Source organism: Megalops cyprinoides, chromosome 2 (genome assembly GCF_013368585.1).
Source record: "Megalops cyprinoides isolate fMegCyp1 chromosome 2, fMegCyp1.pri, whole genome shotgun sequence".
NCBI lineage: Eukaryota > Metazoa > Chordata > Actinopteri > Elopiformes > Megalopidae > Megalops > Megalops cyprinoides.
The window spans coordinates 47,303,350-47,318,938 of record NC_050584.1 but is presented as its reverse complement, the minus strand read 5'-3'; the positions used below and the strand labels follow the sequence as shown (position 1 = coordinate 47,318,938).

The window sequence follows — 15,589 nt, the reverse complement described above, 5'->3', positions numbered from 1 at the left end:
TGAATTTCAGTATCAGTGGTAGAATTTGCAACAAGCAAAATACACTGAGAAATGGGGACCTAAAGGCTTTTAAGCAATTGAATCAGTTAAGTACAATGAGTAACTTTATTGTGAATACGGATGGCCACACTTCTTAAGAAAAATTATTCAAACAGGGTTTTACATCAAAATGAAAAATCTATAAGATTATTTTTGCATGTTTTCTTTTCTTACAAAACACCCATTTTTAGTACACTTTTGTTACCACTATTATTTGCTGTAAGACACCTCTAAATGTGCCCCTGCTGCATAAAAGACTGCATTAGGCCCAAGCTGATGTAGCAGACCAAGTTATTGAATTAGGCCGTGCTGGAGCTCACCCGCCCTGTCCCGCTCTGGGCCTGGAACCAGACAAGGTGCATCTGCTTCATATTTTATGACTTTCTTGGTCACTGCAGCTCTCTCATGCCAAAAGCCATTCTTATCAAGCCACCTGGGAGGGACATTATGGCTAATGATTGACAAAAAAAGGTTTATGAGATAGATTTTAAAAGTAAATTGTGATTGAAAAAGAGACTAAAACAAACCTTTATATTACTGTCTGTGTAAAAAAATGGTGTAGATTTTTGTATTTGTTTCTTTACAACTGCATGAGTGGGTGGTCTTCTAATTGAAAAACTTAAATATCTATATTTCCACCAAAACAAGCCACCAGTTTTTTTTTTTCTTTCAAATTAATCTTAAAGCTAAATGATGCATAAATGATTCATATATGCATAAACGATCACAATAATGCTAACAAAAAGGCAAAGGATAAATCATCCCACATCCCCTCACCTCCCCCAATGATAATATATTATCCACAGAGAAGAAACTTCAGTAAAGCATGTGGTGAGAGGTACTGCGTGCACCAGGATTACAGACGTAAAGCTAATAGGAAGATATGCTAGGGCCGGGGATGATTTCCGAATCAACGTAAAGGAGATCTGTTATCCTTCCAACCCCTCCTAATCCCCCCTCAAAAAAAAAAAAAAAAAAAAAAACATCCTCAGCCCTGACCGCCAGAGACGCGAAATGGGTTTTGTCAGTGGTGGGAGCTCTGGGGCTGCGTGTTAATTATTGATGCTGCTTGCGTGCAGCTGCGATGGAGAGCAAATGTGGTTGAAGCGTACGGAACAGACAGGAGGGAGTGGGGAACGGAGCAGAAGGAGAGGGGGTTACGCTGCAACATGAGCAACATCTCATCGCCCACGTCTGATGGATGGTAAAACTCGCAGCGAAGGGAAGATGCGTCCGCAGTCAGTAGGAGCCAGGGTTTATTTGTAGAATGCGTTTCTTTGAATCTCGGAGTACTTCTGATCATCAGGGAACTCAGGCCTTGAAGCAGAGGTGTCAGTAATCAGCCCGACATCAAATGATGTACATTTACGCAGTTAAATATATCACACAGTCCGTTAACGCGTCGTTTGAGAATATTGATATCCAATGTCTTTCAGTTTTGATATAATTAAATCGTTTCAAATCAAGGTTAAATTAGTGCATATTGCGCAGTGGTGCCTAGCAGTCAGAGAAGAACACGGCGGTCACGCTCAGGTTTTAAGAGCAAAATTCAAGTTTCCACGCCACTTTTTCGCGTGTGCTTGCATAAGGCTACCACGCGCTCGCCGCGTGGATACCGTGATGATAGTTTTATCCTCATTACACAGCCTTCAACGGAGGGAGCGAAGCGCTCTGCTGCTCCCCTTCTCCTTACGTCGGTAGAAAAAGGTCAAATTAACATTGTCAATCTGTAGCGGCAAGTATCAATGGCACCTGAGGTTTAGTCGTCCCATCGGCATCACCCCCCTCCCCTCCCCTTCAGCCCCCGCAGCATCCCCTTCTCCCTGCTCTTTTTCTCCCCTCCTCCAAAACATACACGAGCGCACCTCCCCTACTCCGCTTTGGAGCAGCCAATGAGATTCTACACCCAACTGACAGATGGGTCCATAAATGGGGTGTAGAAAAAAGGGACGCTAGCACTTGCAATTCCGTTTCAGTGAGGGTTCCTCCTTTTTGTTTTTTTGTTTTATTTTGTACCATTTCTTTCCCGCAAAGCCCCTAAATAGAGGTGGGACGAGATATTCCACCCACGACTCAGCTTCTTAGAAGGGGCACACGCCGCATGCTCTCGTTCATTCACTCACATTCGCTCTCTCTACACCCGACTGTCCTCGGGACATCGAGCGCTCCGTCAGCGGTCTGATTGCCACCCCCGTACCCATATCCTTTATTTCTCATCCTACAACGAAGATCCGCAAGCTTTTCCACTCGTTTTTATTTTTCATCTTCCAACGTCGCTGAACAAGAATGGTCATGGTGAGTACTATTCTACTTAAGCTTATGTTTGCCTCCCGCAAAACTACAAATTACCTTTCCATTCCGAATGAATAATTGTTATTTATAAATATCTACTTTGTGTCGATGATAATAATAATGTAAGTGTCTGTGCTTGGCAATATTAAAATGCTAAAAGTAGGAATGGTTTCCTCACGTAATTTACTGGTTGCGCATTGCCTATTGAGAGGTTAAATGTACTTTGGATTCTGGCGTTTGGATCCTGCAGGTGAGCAGCGCGTTGCAATAGTGGGGTCCGTGTGTGTGTGTGTGTGTGTGTGTGTTTAAACACGCACGCGCGTGAATCTCACGTTGTTCGGTTCCAAGTCGTCGTCCGTGGCCGGTATAAAAGATAAGGTGCGAATACCATCAGATGCAACTGACGGACCGAGTATTAGGCGAAACGCGCGCTCGTGGTTCTACTATGCATTGATTTGTGCAAGATTTAAAATCAGTAAACAGCATACCTAGCGCAGGAGAGAGGCATGCGTATCTGATAATATGCACATTTTCTCCGTATTACCACTATTAAACACGAGTAGCTATTCTTAGCGAAGTATTAAATGGGTAATGGGTTACACAGTGAGAGAAATCTTCTGAATGTTAAAATTGAGGTATAACTGACCTATTTCAACCCACACACAAGCGAAATCCATTGAATGAACAATGAGCAAGGATTGCATCCACCTTTTGTATTTTTAACCGTTTGTGATCAAATGGTGTAGTGCCCTTTTAAACGTGTGTGTTAAAAACTAGTAAAAAATAAATGATAAACGAACCTCTCACCGAAACAAGTAAAGCACAGTCAATAGTAACATGCATGCGTGTACATTTCTGTTGGAATTTAATATGAAAGCATGTGCACTTAGTTTACCTACACAGCGGTGTGCCAGCATTGTGTTACCATCAGTGACTATGAAACCATCAGCTTTTGCGCTCACTCAAGCGAAGAGCTCAGCAGCGATTGATTGCTCGCTGGCACCACAATCTTCCCCTCGCCAAACAGTTGTGCATCTGCGCCCCTGCCTGAGCGAAGGTGTTAATTTTCCAGAGCAGGGGGATGGATGGCTGCGGGAGCCAGTGAGAGCACTGCAGCGCGCTCCTCCAAAGAGGGGGCAGTTCTGACCTCACAGATGAGGAGGAGACTGGGAGTGGGCTGCAGTGCACCGCTCATGCCGAAGCCTGTGCATTCTCGCCCAGCCTCTCTGGAAGGAGGAATGCCTGCTTTCACAAGCCGCCTTCTGTCTCCCGGTCACTGAGAGAGGGCTCCAAGTGGGGGAAAATTTGCTCGGGTGGGAGAGAAAACGGCTGCCGGCTCACAAATGGAGTGGAATGGGTTTAAAATGGTAAGGAGGCAGCAGCCCGTTTGTTATGCCCTTGCATCTGACAGCCTGCAGCAGCAGCAGCAGCGGCGGCAGCAGCACTCTGTCTCACTCTCACTGTGCTTTCTCCTTCTCTCTTTAGATTGATGGGCGTGATTTATGAAAAATTCTGGGGGATAGGAGGGTATAGGTGTGGGGCTTTTTTGTTTGAGATTCTGGGGAGTGCTATGGAAGAGTGGGCATGGAGGCCAGAGGCAGTGGAGGGAGAAGTCGGGGCTGAACACCCATTTATGGCTGACACGCAGAAGCAGTATTTCAGGCTTATTGCATGTCTTTGTTAAGTATTCATATCACATCTGGTGCCAGCATGTATAGATGGATTTTATTTGCTATTTGTTGTGGTGAGGTCTGACTCAATTTTCTAGATATTTTACGTATTTCATCTTTAATATCCTCTTTCCTTTCTGAACACATGTGTGTTTATTTATTTTGCATTTTCTATAATGTGTTACAAATAGGTGAACTGCGAAAATGATACAGTAGAATATTAGCTGTGTGTGTCTGAGCGAGCATGCTTGTGTGTGTGTGTGTGTGTGTGCGTGTGTGTGTGTACTCGTACTAAAATGTTTTCCAAACATCTCGGCGCAGCTCTCGGACTCCTGTGGTAATGGAAGCCTCTCCTCTGCATGCGAGGCATGTTTCTCTACTCTCGCTCTCCTCTCTCTCTGAGACGTGCATTCATTGTTGACTGTGGGCTCAGAGTCGCAGCTTCGCCCAGCTGTCACCGGACTGGTGGGAGGCAGTGCCTGCCAGGGGCTGAGTTAAACTCACGTCCATCAAGAGCGGGGGGGACCAAGCGGCGGGGCAGGCGAACACCAGGGCGAGTACGCCGTATCAGAAAACCCTCTCGCCCGTCGCAGTGACCGGAAGGGGTTCGGCTGTGGTCAAGCGTTGCAAAAATCTACGCAATTGTTCATTCAGGCCAAGCGTTTTGAATATTCATTGTAAAAGGCAAACATTTCTCAGGGTGTTTGCTCTGATGGATTTGGAAAGGCATTTCATTCATGGAGGGGACCTATTGCCTCCAAAGAAGTGGGAAGCATAATCCGTATTTCTGTTTGCAAGATGTCTTTCTATTTAATCAAAATGGTATTTTAAAAGAACGTAAAACCCCGTCAAAAGCAATAGAAATATTCTCTGTGCAGAAGACCGAAGGCACCTTCTACCACTTACTGATGCTGCAGCTTTGCAGGAGAGGGGCTTGCCTGTCACTCAGCCCCAGAGAGAGGGGGGAGTTAAAGTGAGAGGAAGGGCGAGAGAGAGATGCAATGTTTATGGTGCGGAACTGCATGCGTTCAGCCTTCCTCGGTAGCCCCACACCCCCCCCCCCCCCCACCCCATCTGCACAGTCATCACACGCCTGCACTGCTGCCTGTCAGAGCTGCCTGACTGAGGCAGTGGGCAGTGAGCTGCGTTCAGGGGCTGACTTACTCCTAAAGGAGGAAGAGAAGAACCTCATGGTTCGTTGTTGACCTTCCGGGCCAGGGTGATGTATTAATGCTAATAAGTCAAGATGCAGAAGTTTAATATTAAAGGAAAGGCCAGCAGGTGGAGGGGTAGCAGGAGGCAGGTGCAGAGAGTGCAGAGCGTGCGGCGGAAGGTTGAAATGCAAAAAGGGAGGGGTGAGAAAAGAGCTGTGAGGTGCGTGATCCGAGGGTGGCGGGGTTTGCACCTCTCACTGCGGTGTGAACAGACTTGGCACGAGAGTGACACTGAGGCCGTGTCAACTCAAGACCACGAGCGAGAGAGAGAGGGTTAGCGGGGAGAGCGAAGAGAAAAAAAGAGATAGGCAAATGGAAAGCACAGCCTCGCTGTCTCAAAGAGGAAGAGGGGTATTGGTTTGGTGTTTGCTTTCAGCGCCAGGGTATCAGGTGCTGGGAAGAGCGCTGTCTTCCAGGAACTGTCTCAGCGCTTTTCCGCCGGTCTGGTTTCCAGTTAAGCAGGCAGAGTCTCAGGGGAACGTCACAGCTATATGGCATCTTGATGCACAACAGGAACACGGCAATTTATTTAACTGTCCTTGCCGTTCGAAATTTAATCTGCATCTGGTGGCGGCGCAGGTGGGCTTCGATGGGAATGAATAGCACAGCCCAACATTGGTTGTCGCTGCGCAGGTTTTATTTGTGATGGTTCGTGCATGCTTTTCTCACCCAGCTAGAACATGCTGGAAACAAAACGGGCCTGTAATTTTGGCTTTTCCCGTTATGGGTTTGCAGTCTCCACTTCAAGATATTTACCGTTTTCCTTTTCTCAAGTATGAAGTCGTGAATATTCGAAATTTGAAATTATTCAAATGTTGAAATTCTCCGTGTAGCAGAGGTAATATTCAATATACACACACACACGTATAAAGAAGTGATCATACATTTCCTGCTTGTTGTTTTAACAAAACAATTAACAGTTATAAATGCTGTTGTCTCGTTTAGATTAGCTTAATTTAATAATCAGAATAGATAAGAAACAGTTGACAAATTACTCAAGAACAAATGGCTGTTTTGACTGTGTGTGTGTGTGTTTGAAGTCATAGCTTCCTTCTCATTGCTGCTGTTTCTCATGTGTTTCACCCATTGTTACGCTGGAGATGTGGTAGTGGACAGCGACATGGAAATAACTGACAAGTGGCCGGATGTAGAGAGACAAGGCGAATGGGAGCCAGATTAAGAGTTAGACAAATGAATCGAGGAGCGAGGCTGACTGGAGTAGACAGTGGAGCCATGATGCTGTACAGCATTTCTTTGTCATACCAGGGGCCTTTCAGCTTTCCATGATGGACACAGCTGGATCTTACTATTCACAGAAACATCCCAGCTACCACATTATATAAGCAGTCTCCCACAGTCACCCTTTCTACCTCCGATTTTTAATTGTCACTGATGTAAAGTTGAATTATGCGCCACTCTACACGTGTCAGAAAAGACATTTCTGTTCCTCAGTGTTTTATTTAAACAGAATGTGTTGGTGATTACTGTGCTGTGGTTGCAGCATGGTCTCCAGCCTCACTGTTCAGCACTTAAGAAGGTCACTGTTGAAAAACAATGGATAGCTGGATACCTGGGTGTCTGTTTCCTGACTATGCATTGCCAGCATATGGTGTCGGAGTTTACTCCCAGGCACTTTCTCGAGTCTGACACCATAGGGTTGCCATCTGTGTCAGAATTAGAAGTCAGGAGTACTTTAAAATAATCTATATCCTTAAAATCAAAATAATGTTTGTGTGCTGCATCTCTGGAAACAATCTAATTTAATGGCTTTGATAGTGCCATTTAATGGCTTTGTGTTGCCATTACTATAGTTTTTTTTTTTTTAAGGGAAGACTTCTCTGGTAGATGCAACACCCATTTATATCTACAAACGTATATATAGCTTATGGGTAATCACAAAGCATAATTGATTATGAGAATTGCTCATAATGCACATTTTGCATTAGCCCTCAATATGTGCTTTACATTGTTAAACATATAAAACAGATTGTTTTCCCACTGATAAAAAAAATTTAATACCTCTTGTATTGCCATATTTGAGGAGACCTGTTATGGTAAGGTATTGTAAGCTTCATAAGATATCAGTAGTTTTCCATGTCCTCATAAATGTAATGAATAAGTACAACAACACTGATACCGTAAACAATACTGAAATTGATTTTCATATCTCAATACAGTAGTTTTGTAAGTATTTCATCTAGATACCATACCTGGGGTAAAAACGGGTTTACTAGCTAATAGTATTTAAATAAGCTGCTCTCAAACCATTGTCTCAATTACGAGCTGTCTTATTTTAAGTGTTCCTTTTGTGTGAAGGCTAAATATACATGAGTATCAAAGAAACATTTTAGTTAATAATTTAATAGGCTTCTAGAGTGATTTTTTATTTATTTATTTATATTCCTTCTTTTTCTTCAGAAAGCTGAAATGAAGAGATTCTGCTGTAAGGGGGAACTAGCTTTGCAAATGCAAGCCTAATTCCTTTGGTGGTAATTCAAAGTGCCACAGACAGACGATAATCAGCTGGAAATGCTTATCATACACAACCTGCTAATAAACACAGGGCTATGCTCCCACTGCTCACTGTCACATTTTTAGATAAATATTTTAAAAGAAATGGTACGGAATAAATCGAAACAAAATAAAGAGGTCAATATGCAGGGACATCCTAAAGAATTTCATCACAAAACTCCCAAGATGATAACAAGACGGATTTTCTACATACCCCACCAGCCAGCAGACACTAGCGAGACTTTCTTTAGATGTGTATTTTTTAAATTGCTGGTCATATATTACACATTATTTTGAACTCAGGAGAAAGTAGCATTTCTCATTGTGTCTTCCCAGCTCTCTCGTTTTGTCTGTTTCCCCATCCTCTTCCACCACTCTGTCCCCTGTGTTGTGATATTCACACAGACATTTGGGTTTGAGTGGCAGCTCCTCTGGAGACTGTGCACAGGCTGCATGCTCCTCTGATCTACATTTTGCCCAAGAACAAGAAAAAAGCAGCAGCAGCGGCGGCGGCAGCAGTGGGCTCAGTATCATTAGCGGTTAGTGTGTCGTGTTTAAATGCTAGTAAAGTGGTCTGGTGCTGTGATGTTCGAGGACGTTTCAAGGTCACTCGCACAACAGCATCAAAGAAATTAAACATTTATATTTCTGTTGCAGGATGAATTATACATTAAACATGCAACGTAACATACTGCAAAATGACACCGCTGGTTTGACTGCATAAAACATTACTTGGAGAACGAAAAATATCGGTTGATGTGTCTTTTGCGAAAGCTACCTCGTCAAATTCTAGGGAAAAAAAATCCTCTTGAGGGGAGAAAAAGAAATAAAATTCACACTCATTTGCACCGAAGGGGGCGCGAGAGAGGAAGAAAAAGATGGCAGAGGAAGGAGAGGTGAAGAAAGGGAGATGGGGAGAGAACACATTTGATCGGCAGATCTGCAAACCAAGCCTGGGTGTAGAAAGCGCACAGAGGTCAGGGGTCATGGCTCCACAGCTGACAGCAGCTTTCACAGCTCATAACAGAAAGAGGGGAGAGGGAGGATTTTCGGGCATCTTAAAATGGTAGATTTGGCAGATTGGGTGTGACAGCTATGGATGCAAAAACCTTTTTTGTGTACATCAGACCATGTAAGAGAAAATGTCTTTGTTGTTCACATCACATATAAAGGAAATACAATAACCTCCGCCTTGACTTTTGGGGCTGTCTTTCTCTCTGACGAGAGCTGCATAATGCAGAATGAGGTGGAATTTTGTGGGCACATTTAATCACTGCCTGGAGAGCTTGTCTCAGCTGGAGAAGACAGAAAAATGGGGAAAATACATATCTGCAAGGGGTCTTACTGTCCCCTGCTTCAAAAATAGATTAAAAAACTGATAGAATGCATGGAAATGTAATTGACTTGTTCAGCTTTTTAATGATTCCAAACATGTTGTTTTTTCTCTATTTTCCCAAAACAAAAAAAGAACAAGCATATTGTATGCATTGTAATTATACAGGATTGTAAATGGAATATTGTCACATTATACACCAAACAATTGTGTTGTTATCAAGAGAGGAAGATGCATGCAACCCCCTTCAAATGTGTGTGTATTTTGCATCATAGAGCATTGAACTAAAATTCCATCCCCGAATTTTTCATGGGGATCACCCTGCAGTATATCTTCTGCAACCTATAATATGAAGACAGAGAGTCCCCCGTGAGCTTTTTCAATTAAGACAATACCCACAAGGTACTGTTGGAAATTAATCTTGTATTGTGAATGCATTTCACATTTTATGCTTTGGTTGATGTCCTGGCAGGGCATTATACTCTCGCTGTGTGTATAAATTACTTTTTTTTTTTGGTCTTATTGATGGGCTTTGTCTGCTTGGTGGTGATTGGGAGTGTGTAGATGTTGCATGGAGCAAGCCTCCTGGGAAAAGAAAAACACAGTTTGACCTCCAAGCAAATCCTTGAAACTCCATTGATCAATTGAAACATTAATTTTCCTGGTGTTTTTTTTTTTTCTGCTGGGGCTATTTTATATTCGATCGTCGTTCATTAAGTGCAGAGTGTGACCCAGAAGCAAAAGACAGACTTCACATTCCACACACATATTGTTTACCGTGCAAGAGAAATCCCTGCTTCACGTACTCCTGGTAGAGTGCTTTTACTTTCTGGAGATTCTTCAGGTAGATCATTAGAAAATACAGGCTTTTGCAGTTTTAAGCATGTGTACGTGTGTGTAGGTTTGTGTATATTTTTGTGTGTGTCTGAATATGTGTGTGTGTGTGTGTGTGTGTGTATGCTAACATGTTCATGTGTGTATGTGTGTTCGCACGAATGTGTGAGCCTCCTTGTTTTGCATCCATATTTACACATGATTGATGGCCACTAACTGTGCAATCTGCATTGTTTATTATAACAGGCTCTTTAACACTGACACTGCACTTTTATTAATAAGTATAACGCTTATTTTGCTTCTTTATGAGTAGACACTAATATAGAGCAATGTATTTATGGAAAATAATATCATTTAATGCACAGCGTAAACAAGAAAGGTCAGTCTTAGCTTGTGTGAATAACATCAAACAATGTAATTTATTTGGATGTCAGAATTTAAAGTTTTTTTAGTGTCTGAACTCTCATTTCTTTAAAATTATGTATGGAAAGGAAACATAGTTTTGAATAATAAAATAGGCTAAATATTAACATCATAACTCAAATATGTTATTCAGCACTACATTTCAGAACCCATATCTTCTTTATACAGAATAATGCTGGCCTGTCTTAACTGTCAATAGTATGATGTCATATCTCCTTGTCTCTTTGTACATCTCTCTTCTTTCATACACACATGCAAGTCTTAATGCTAATGAGTCAATTTACTGTCTTGTCTTCAATGCAGTTCATGCACTTTGTGCACCAAATGACAGGTATTTTTCGTCAGTTGGTCTACTGAATAAATAGACAGGGGGACCACTTCTCTTAAAGTTGGATTATGGATGTGCATTAGACTTTTATCAATCGACACCTGAAAACAAATTCTTATCTGTGACCTTAAAATGAAAGAATTCTGTTGTTTTTCTAGCAAAATGAATTATGGCTTCTTGGTGAAACGACCATATCTTCTATATAGTATTAAATATATTTTGTATTTAGAAAATAGTATATATTCTCTGTCATCTGTTGTGAATTAATTAAGAACAGCCAGAACTACATCCTAAAAGTGTCGACATAGGCCATTTTCTCAAACACCTAATTTCAGTTGGATTCTGTCGCTAAAATTTGTGTTCAGTTGGGAGTGTATCTCACAGGCAATGCATCCACTTGCTTCCTTCAGAATCTGTTGAAATACAAATCAAGTCAATGTCATGTTAGCATAGGGCCTCAATCTGTCACTTCATAGGAATGTTGTTCAGTGACAAGCCAAATCTTCCATCAAAGCAACAAACTATCAAGGAGCACATATTATGACCTACACATTCTAGCCCTAGTTTGGTTTGTGGATATCAGAATTGATTTTTGACTTTAGAGAATGGACTATATACACAAAACAAAACAACAAATAATAATTTCATTCGTGAAGACCTCATGTAATCTCACTGAAAGGGCTTAGTTTATGAGGCTGCATGCTTTTGTTTTGTGAAAAAAAAAAAGTTTTCCATCATTTGAGTGACGTTAATAGCCAGCACATCACACACTCCAGCGTGGAGCACAGTAGGTCTGAATTCATCAGCTGAGAAAGTAGCTGACGGTTGGAAACACCGTGGCCTGCACAGGTGCACCGATACACAGCCTGCCAGCTACCTGTAGGGATGTCCTCACGACACCTGGTGCTGACGCAGTGGAACGATCCGCGCTTGCTAAAAACAACAACAAAATGCCTATTTTCTCCCTGTCATGCGCTGGAACCGAACGTAATACACACCAAGGCCTCCCTTTCAGTGTAGAGAGTGCCTGGATCTTCCAAGGCAAGGTCACCTTTATTCAAAATGAGAAGAGTCCCGTGTGGGCGTGTGCAGCTGAGGGGAGAATGTGCGCAGCTCTCAGCTCTGGCTCTAGCTCTAACTTTGGGTCCATGTCCGGTTCTAGCTCTGGCTTTGGGTCAGGCTCCAGCTGTAGCTCCAGCTCTGGCTCTGAATTTAGCCCTAGCTCAAGCTCTTGCTCCGGCTCCAGCTCCGGCTTCGAGTCCGGCTTCAGTGTGATGGTGTGTAAGGCGGCAGAGCGCCTGTGAGCCTGTCACAGTGAATCAGTGAGAGGGCCAGGCTGCCTGACAGACAAGGGCAGCACTCAGTGTCTCTCAGCCAATGATCTCAAACACATCTCATCCTGCACAGGAACTACCACCCACAGTTCCTCCTTTAGAAGAACCCTGGTTTTACTTTACAGATTTTGTGTCCAATCTACATTCAAATTATGAAATGCAAATATGCATCGCAGTGAGCAGTGAACAGTGTATTGAATTTCATGGACTGAAATACAACAATGCGGCAGAAGTGAACCCCATATAAACGAATGAATCAGCTTATCAGGGACTATACTATATGAATCAGGCTATATAATATTTGATTTAAAAATTTATTTTGTTGTAACAGTCAGTACTTCAACATCAGTTATAAAAGTGCCTTTATAAGAAACTTAGAGGCAAGAACTCCAACACATACATACACATACATGCAATTATACACAGCATTTACATGCAGTAGTCAAAGGAGGTTCTTTTCCATAGTGGTGCGGATCTAGTAATGAGAAGCATGCTGTGAGTGGCGCTGTCTGCAGAGCTCAGACCCAGCAGGTAGCTGGAGCCTGTGGAGTGCAGGAAGCATGTCCCATGCTGTCTGAAGGACAGGAACTCCAGGGTCAGTGCGGGATGGGAGGGCCAGAGCACAGACAAGCTGTCAGGCTGGGATCCAGGAAATTTCACCTTTCTGCAGGAAGATAGGGTACCACAAGTAAATTTAAACCAAGCACCAATTTTCTTTGGTGTAGAATGTGAGGTGGAGCCAGTGTGCAAGTGGTTTAGGTTGTCCTTGCAGTTAGGTTTGACTGTGGCATGAGACTTTAACTCTTTAGGATGTCATTGTCCAGGCTCGTCTTATTTGTTGGACTAAGTGGAGGTTGCTTCTTTCAGTTGAGGGCAGACAACAAAGAAATTGAGACTTGTGTAAGTCTATTGCATAAAAATATGCACACAGCACTGAAAGATGTCTGTTATAATTCTGTGGATATACAGCACCAGTACAAATTTAGTTCTGCATTTGAAAGAGGGAATGAAGAAGCACTGATTTTTTTATTTGTTTCCTAGCAAAGAGATTTGCATTTGGGTGTATAAGAAGTCTGCCGAGGTGGTAGACTCTGTTGTAAATAAACTCTTTAAACCAAGCTGTGCTCAGCACTGGGCTTTAAAGTTACCCAGTGGCCTATTTATTTAAAACTTTCTCTGCAACTTGAAAACAAAATTGGTGTCTGGATGTTAATCACATCTCTTTTCTGAAAAGGAAGCAAAGCACTCTTTTCCAGGGAGAGTCTGGTCTGATAGCTTTTTTGTGGTTTCACATTGGTCTTTTATGAAAATGTGTGTCTAAAGTACAAAGATATTTCTGTTTGCAATGGTTGATATTAAGGTCAAGGAACTGAAGACAGTCACTGTGAGAGAAGACCGTTGCAGTCTGGTGAGGTAGAACAGAAGGACGAAGCAGCTCGCATGCAGTGTATTGGCTGATAGGGAGCTCTCAGGAAGAACAGTTCAGGCGTCAGGTCATTCACTGGGCCGCAGTAATCGCAGGCTGAATGCAATCAGAGGAGCACCTATGTAGTGTGCTTTTTATCCCTTTTTTGAAGACAAAGACCAAATCTTCCGGTTCAGAACATATTGTGGTCAATTTGCTTCATGAAAAATTATTACAGCTTTAAACTGTGGTATAGCATTCCAAAAACAAAAAAGATTAGAAACAGACATACTTAAGATTGAACTGCTGTAGTTGCATATAGTTGAGATTAGTGACTTAGTGAAAAATCATTTCTGTTCATGAAATTATGTTCTGGAAGCATGACCTTTTGAAAAGGGGTTCAGATCTTGACCTGAATTATTGTATTAGCAATTATTTGAATGGAAATAAACAATAATTCTTAGGCATGTTACTCCAACATGTGAGTAGCTGGAAAATGTTATTTTTCGAGCATAGTGTTTGAAAATGTGATCAAAAGAGTAAATGCAATCAAAAATGTTATTGTTAAAAGTGTTTTATTTATTCCTGTACTGTATTAAAAACAGAGTCATGGAGAGACAATATGAAAAATATTGTCTGATAAAATTGCTTGCATCCATAGTGGCTTCTAACCTGTGACCACTGATGTCTATCATGTAATCTACGTACCCCAGTGTTGATGCTCTCCCATCTACTGACCTTTGACCCAGTAAAGGCTGCATTGTTTCCAGAGAGCAGAGAAGAAAAGAGGGTCTGAAAAAAAAGAGAATATATCGATCGAGAGAAACACCGGAGTTCATAGGGAAGAAAGTAAAGCAAAGTTAAATGAAAAATTGCTTACATACTGAAACATTTATTATTCTGAGTCACAAAAAAATCCATTTGGCAAAGCAGATGCGGATCGATGGGAGTGCGGGCAGGCGGCTGTGGTGAGAGGTGTCCCAGATTACTTTCCTGATTGATCTGCTGCTGCTTCCGCCTGACCTGCAGGATCTGTAGGAGATGCGGCCTGTCTGATGGAGAGAGAGAGAGAGATAAAAAAAATTTGAAAAATAAAAATCAATGTCAAAAAGGGAAGTTTACTGACCCAGTGTAAAGAGAACAAACATGTAATTCCTGGTGTCCGAATGGTTTTAGTACCTAAAGCTATTTGCTTGAGTAGACACAGATACGGTCCTACCACTGACTTGGGTGCAGACTAGTGATATTTGGGGGGATTTGATTCCCTTGGACAGGGCATCCCCTTTAAAATGTAGGGGTAATGCTATAGAAGATATATGTAATGACATTTTCAAATGTTTTTAAATTTCTGTTATCATTGTTAATTTCCGTTATTGCTTACTGCCTATTGAGGACACAGTTCCAGTGATTTATTTATGAATCATGTCTCTGTACGTAGCCCTCTAAAAAAACAATGATGTCAACAAGCACATCAGAGCAGAAGCCAAAATTCAAATGGAGGAAAAATGTTCAGACATTCCATGATGCTGCATTCATCCTCCTCAGGGACGTGAATAACATCAGCCTTTTAGTGGATCTCAACCCACACAAAGAAAAGGCGGAAAATCTGGAGAGATGTTTAAATCACAAACAAGCACTGCAAAGATGACCTCCATTTTGTGCCAGGTGCTATCAGTTAAACGATACTGCCGCATCCCTGATCCACTGCAGTGTCGCCTCATCTATCCCGGCAAAGTCACGGGAAATTGATTGTCTAAGCTCGTTTGGGTCGGCGAGGGTTTTTGCTTGCAGTAAAAAGGCGGTTTTTACAGTGTCAACGCAGCAGAGGGGAGAGGCATCTGGCCGCGCGAGGCTCGCTCGATGACGCAGGCTGCAGAGGGAGATAATGTCTACCTCCTTGGGTGTTTTTGACCCGTGTCCTGTATCACTGCCCTGCAGGAAATGCTGCTCGCTCACACACAAGGGACTGCAGGGGTAGTGGTTTCAGGCCCAGGCAAAGGGCATCGTCCTCCTGTTACCATTGTGACAGAATACAGATACCAATACAATCCTAAAATGTTATTCACAGATGCCATTTACACTAATAACGTATTTTGTTTTATTACCGACACATTTCAACCTTGGTGAGAGCACGAATGTTGATCAGTCCACATGTAATATCTTGATGTCATGATGTAGAATGTTTACAGTCGGCATTGGAGGCACA

The 15,589-nt window shown here is 42.4% G+C and overlaps 1 protein-coding gene across 7 annotated transcripts in view; it reads left to right on the top strand.

Moving 5' to 3' along the window:
* The window catches only part of elavl4 (ELAV like neuron-specific RNA binding protein 4), a 65,965-nt gene that overhangs the window by 15,256 nt on the left and 35,120 nt on the right, over positions 1–15,589 (top strand). The window contains exon 1 of one of the 7 annotated variants that reach the window (XM_036520950.1): positions 1,890–2,334. The exons of 4 other annotated variants lie outside the window; for them this stretch is intronic. In XM_036520950.1, the coding sequence (XP_036376843.1) occupies positions 2,326–2,334 (9 nt within the window). In that variant the 5' untranslated portion in view covers positions 1,890–2,325. Of the gene's footprint in view, positions 1–1,889; positions 2,335–3,499; positions 3,699–15,589 lie in introns of those variants that run through there. 2 more of the 7 variants (XM_036520947.1, XM_036520946.1) reach the window with 2 other exon arrangements.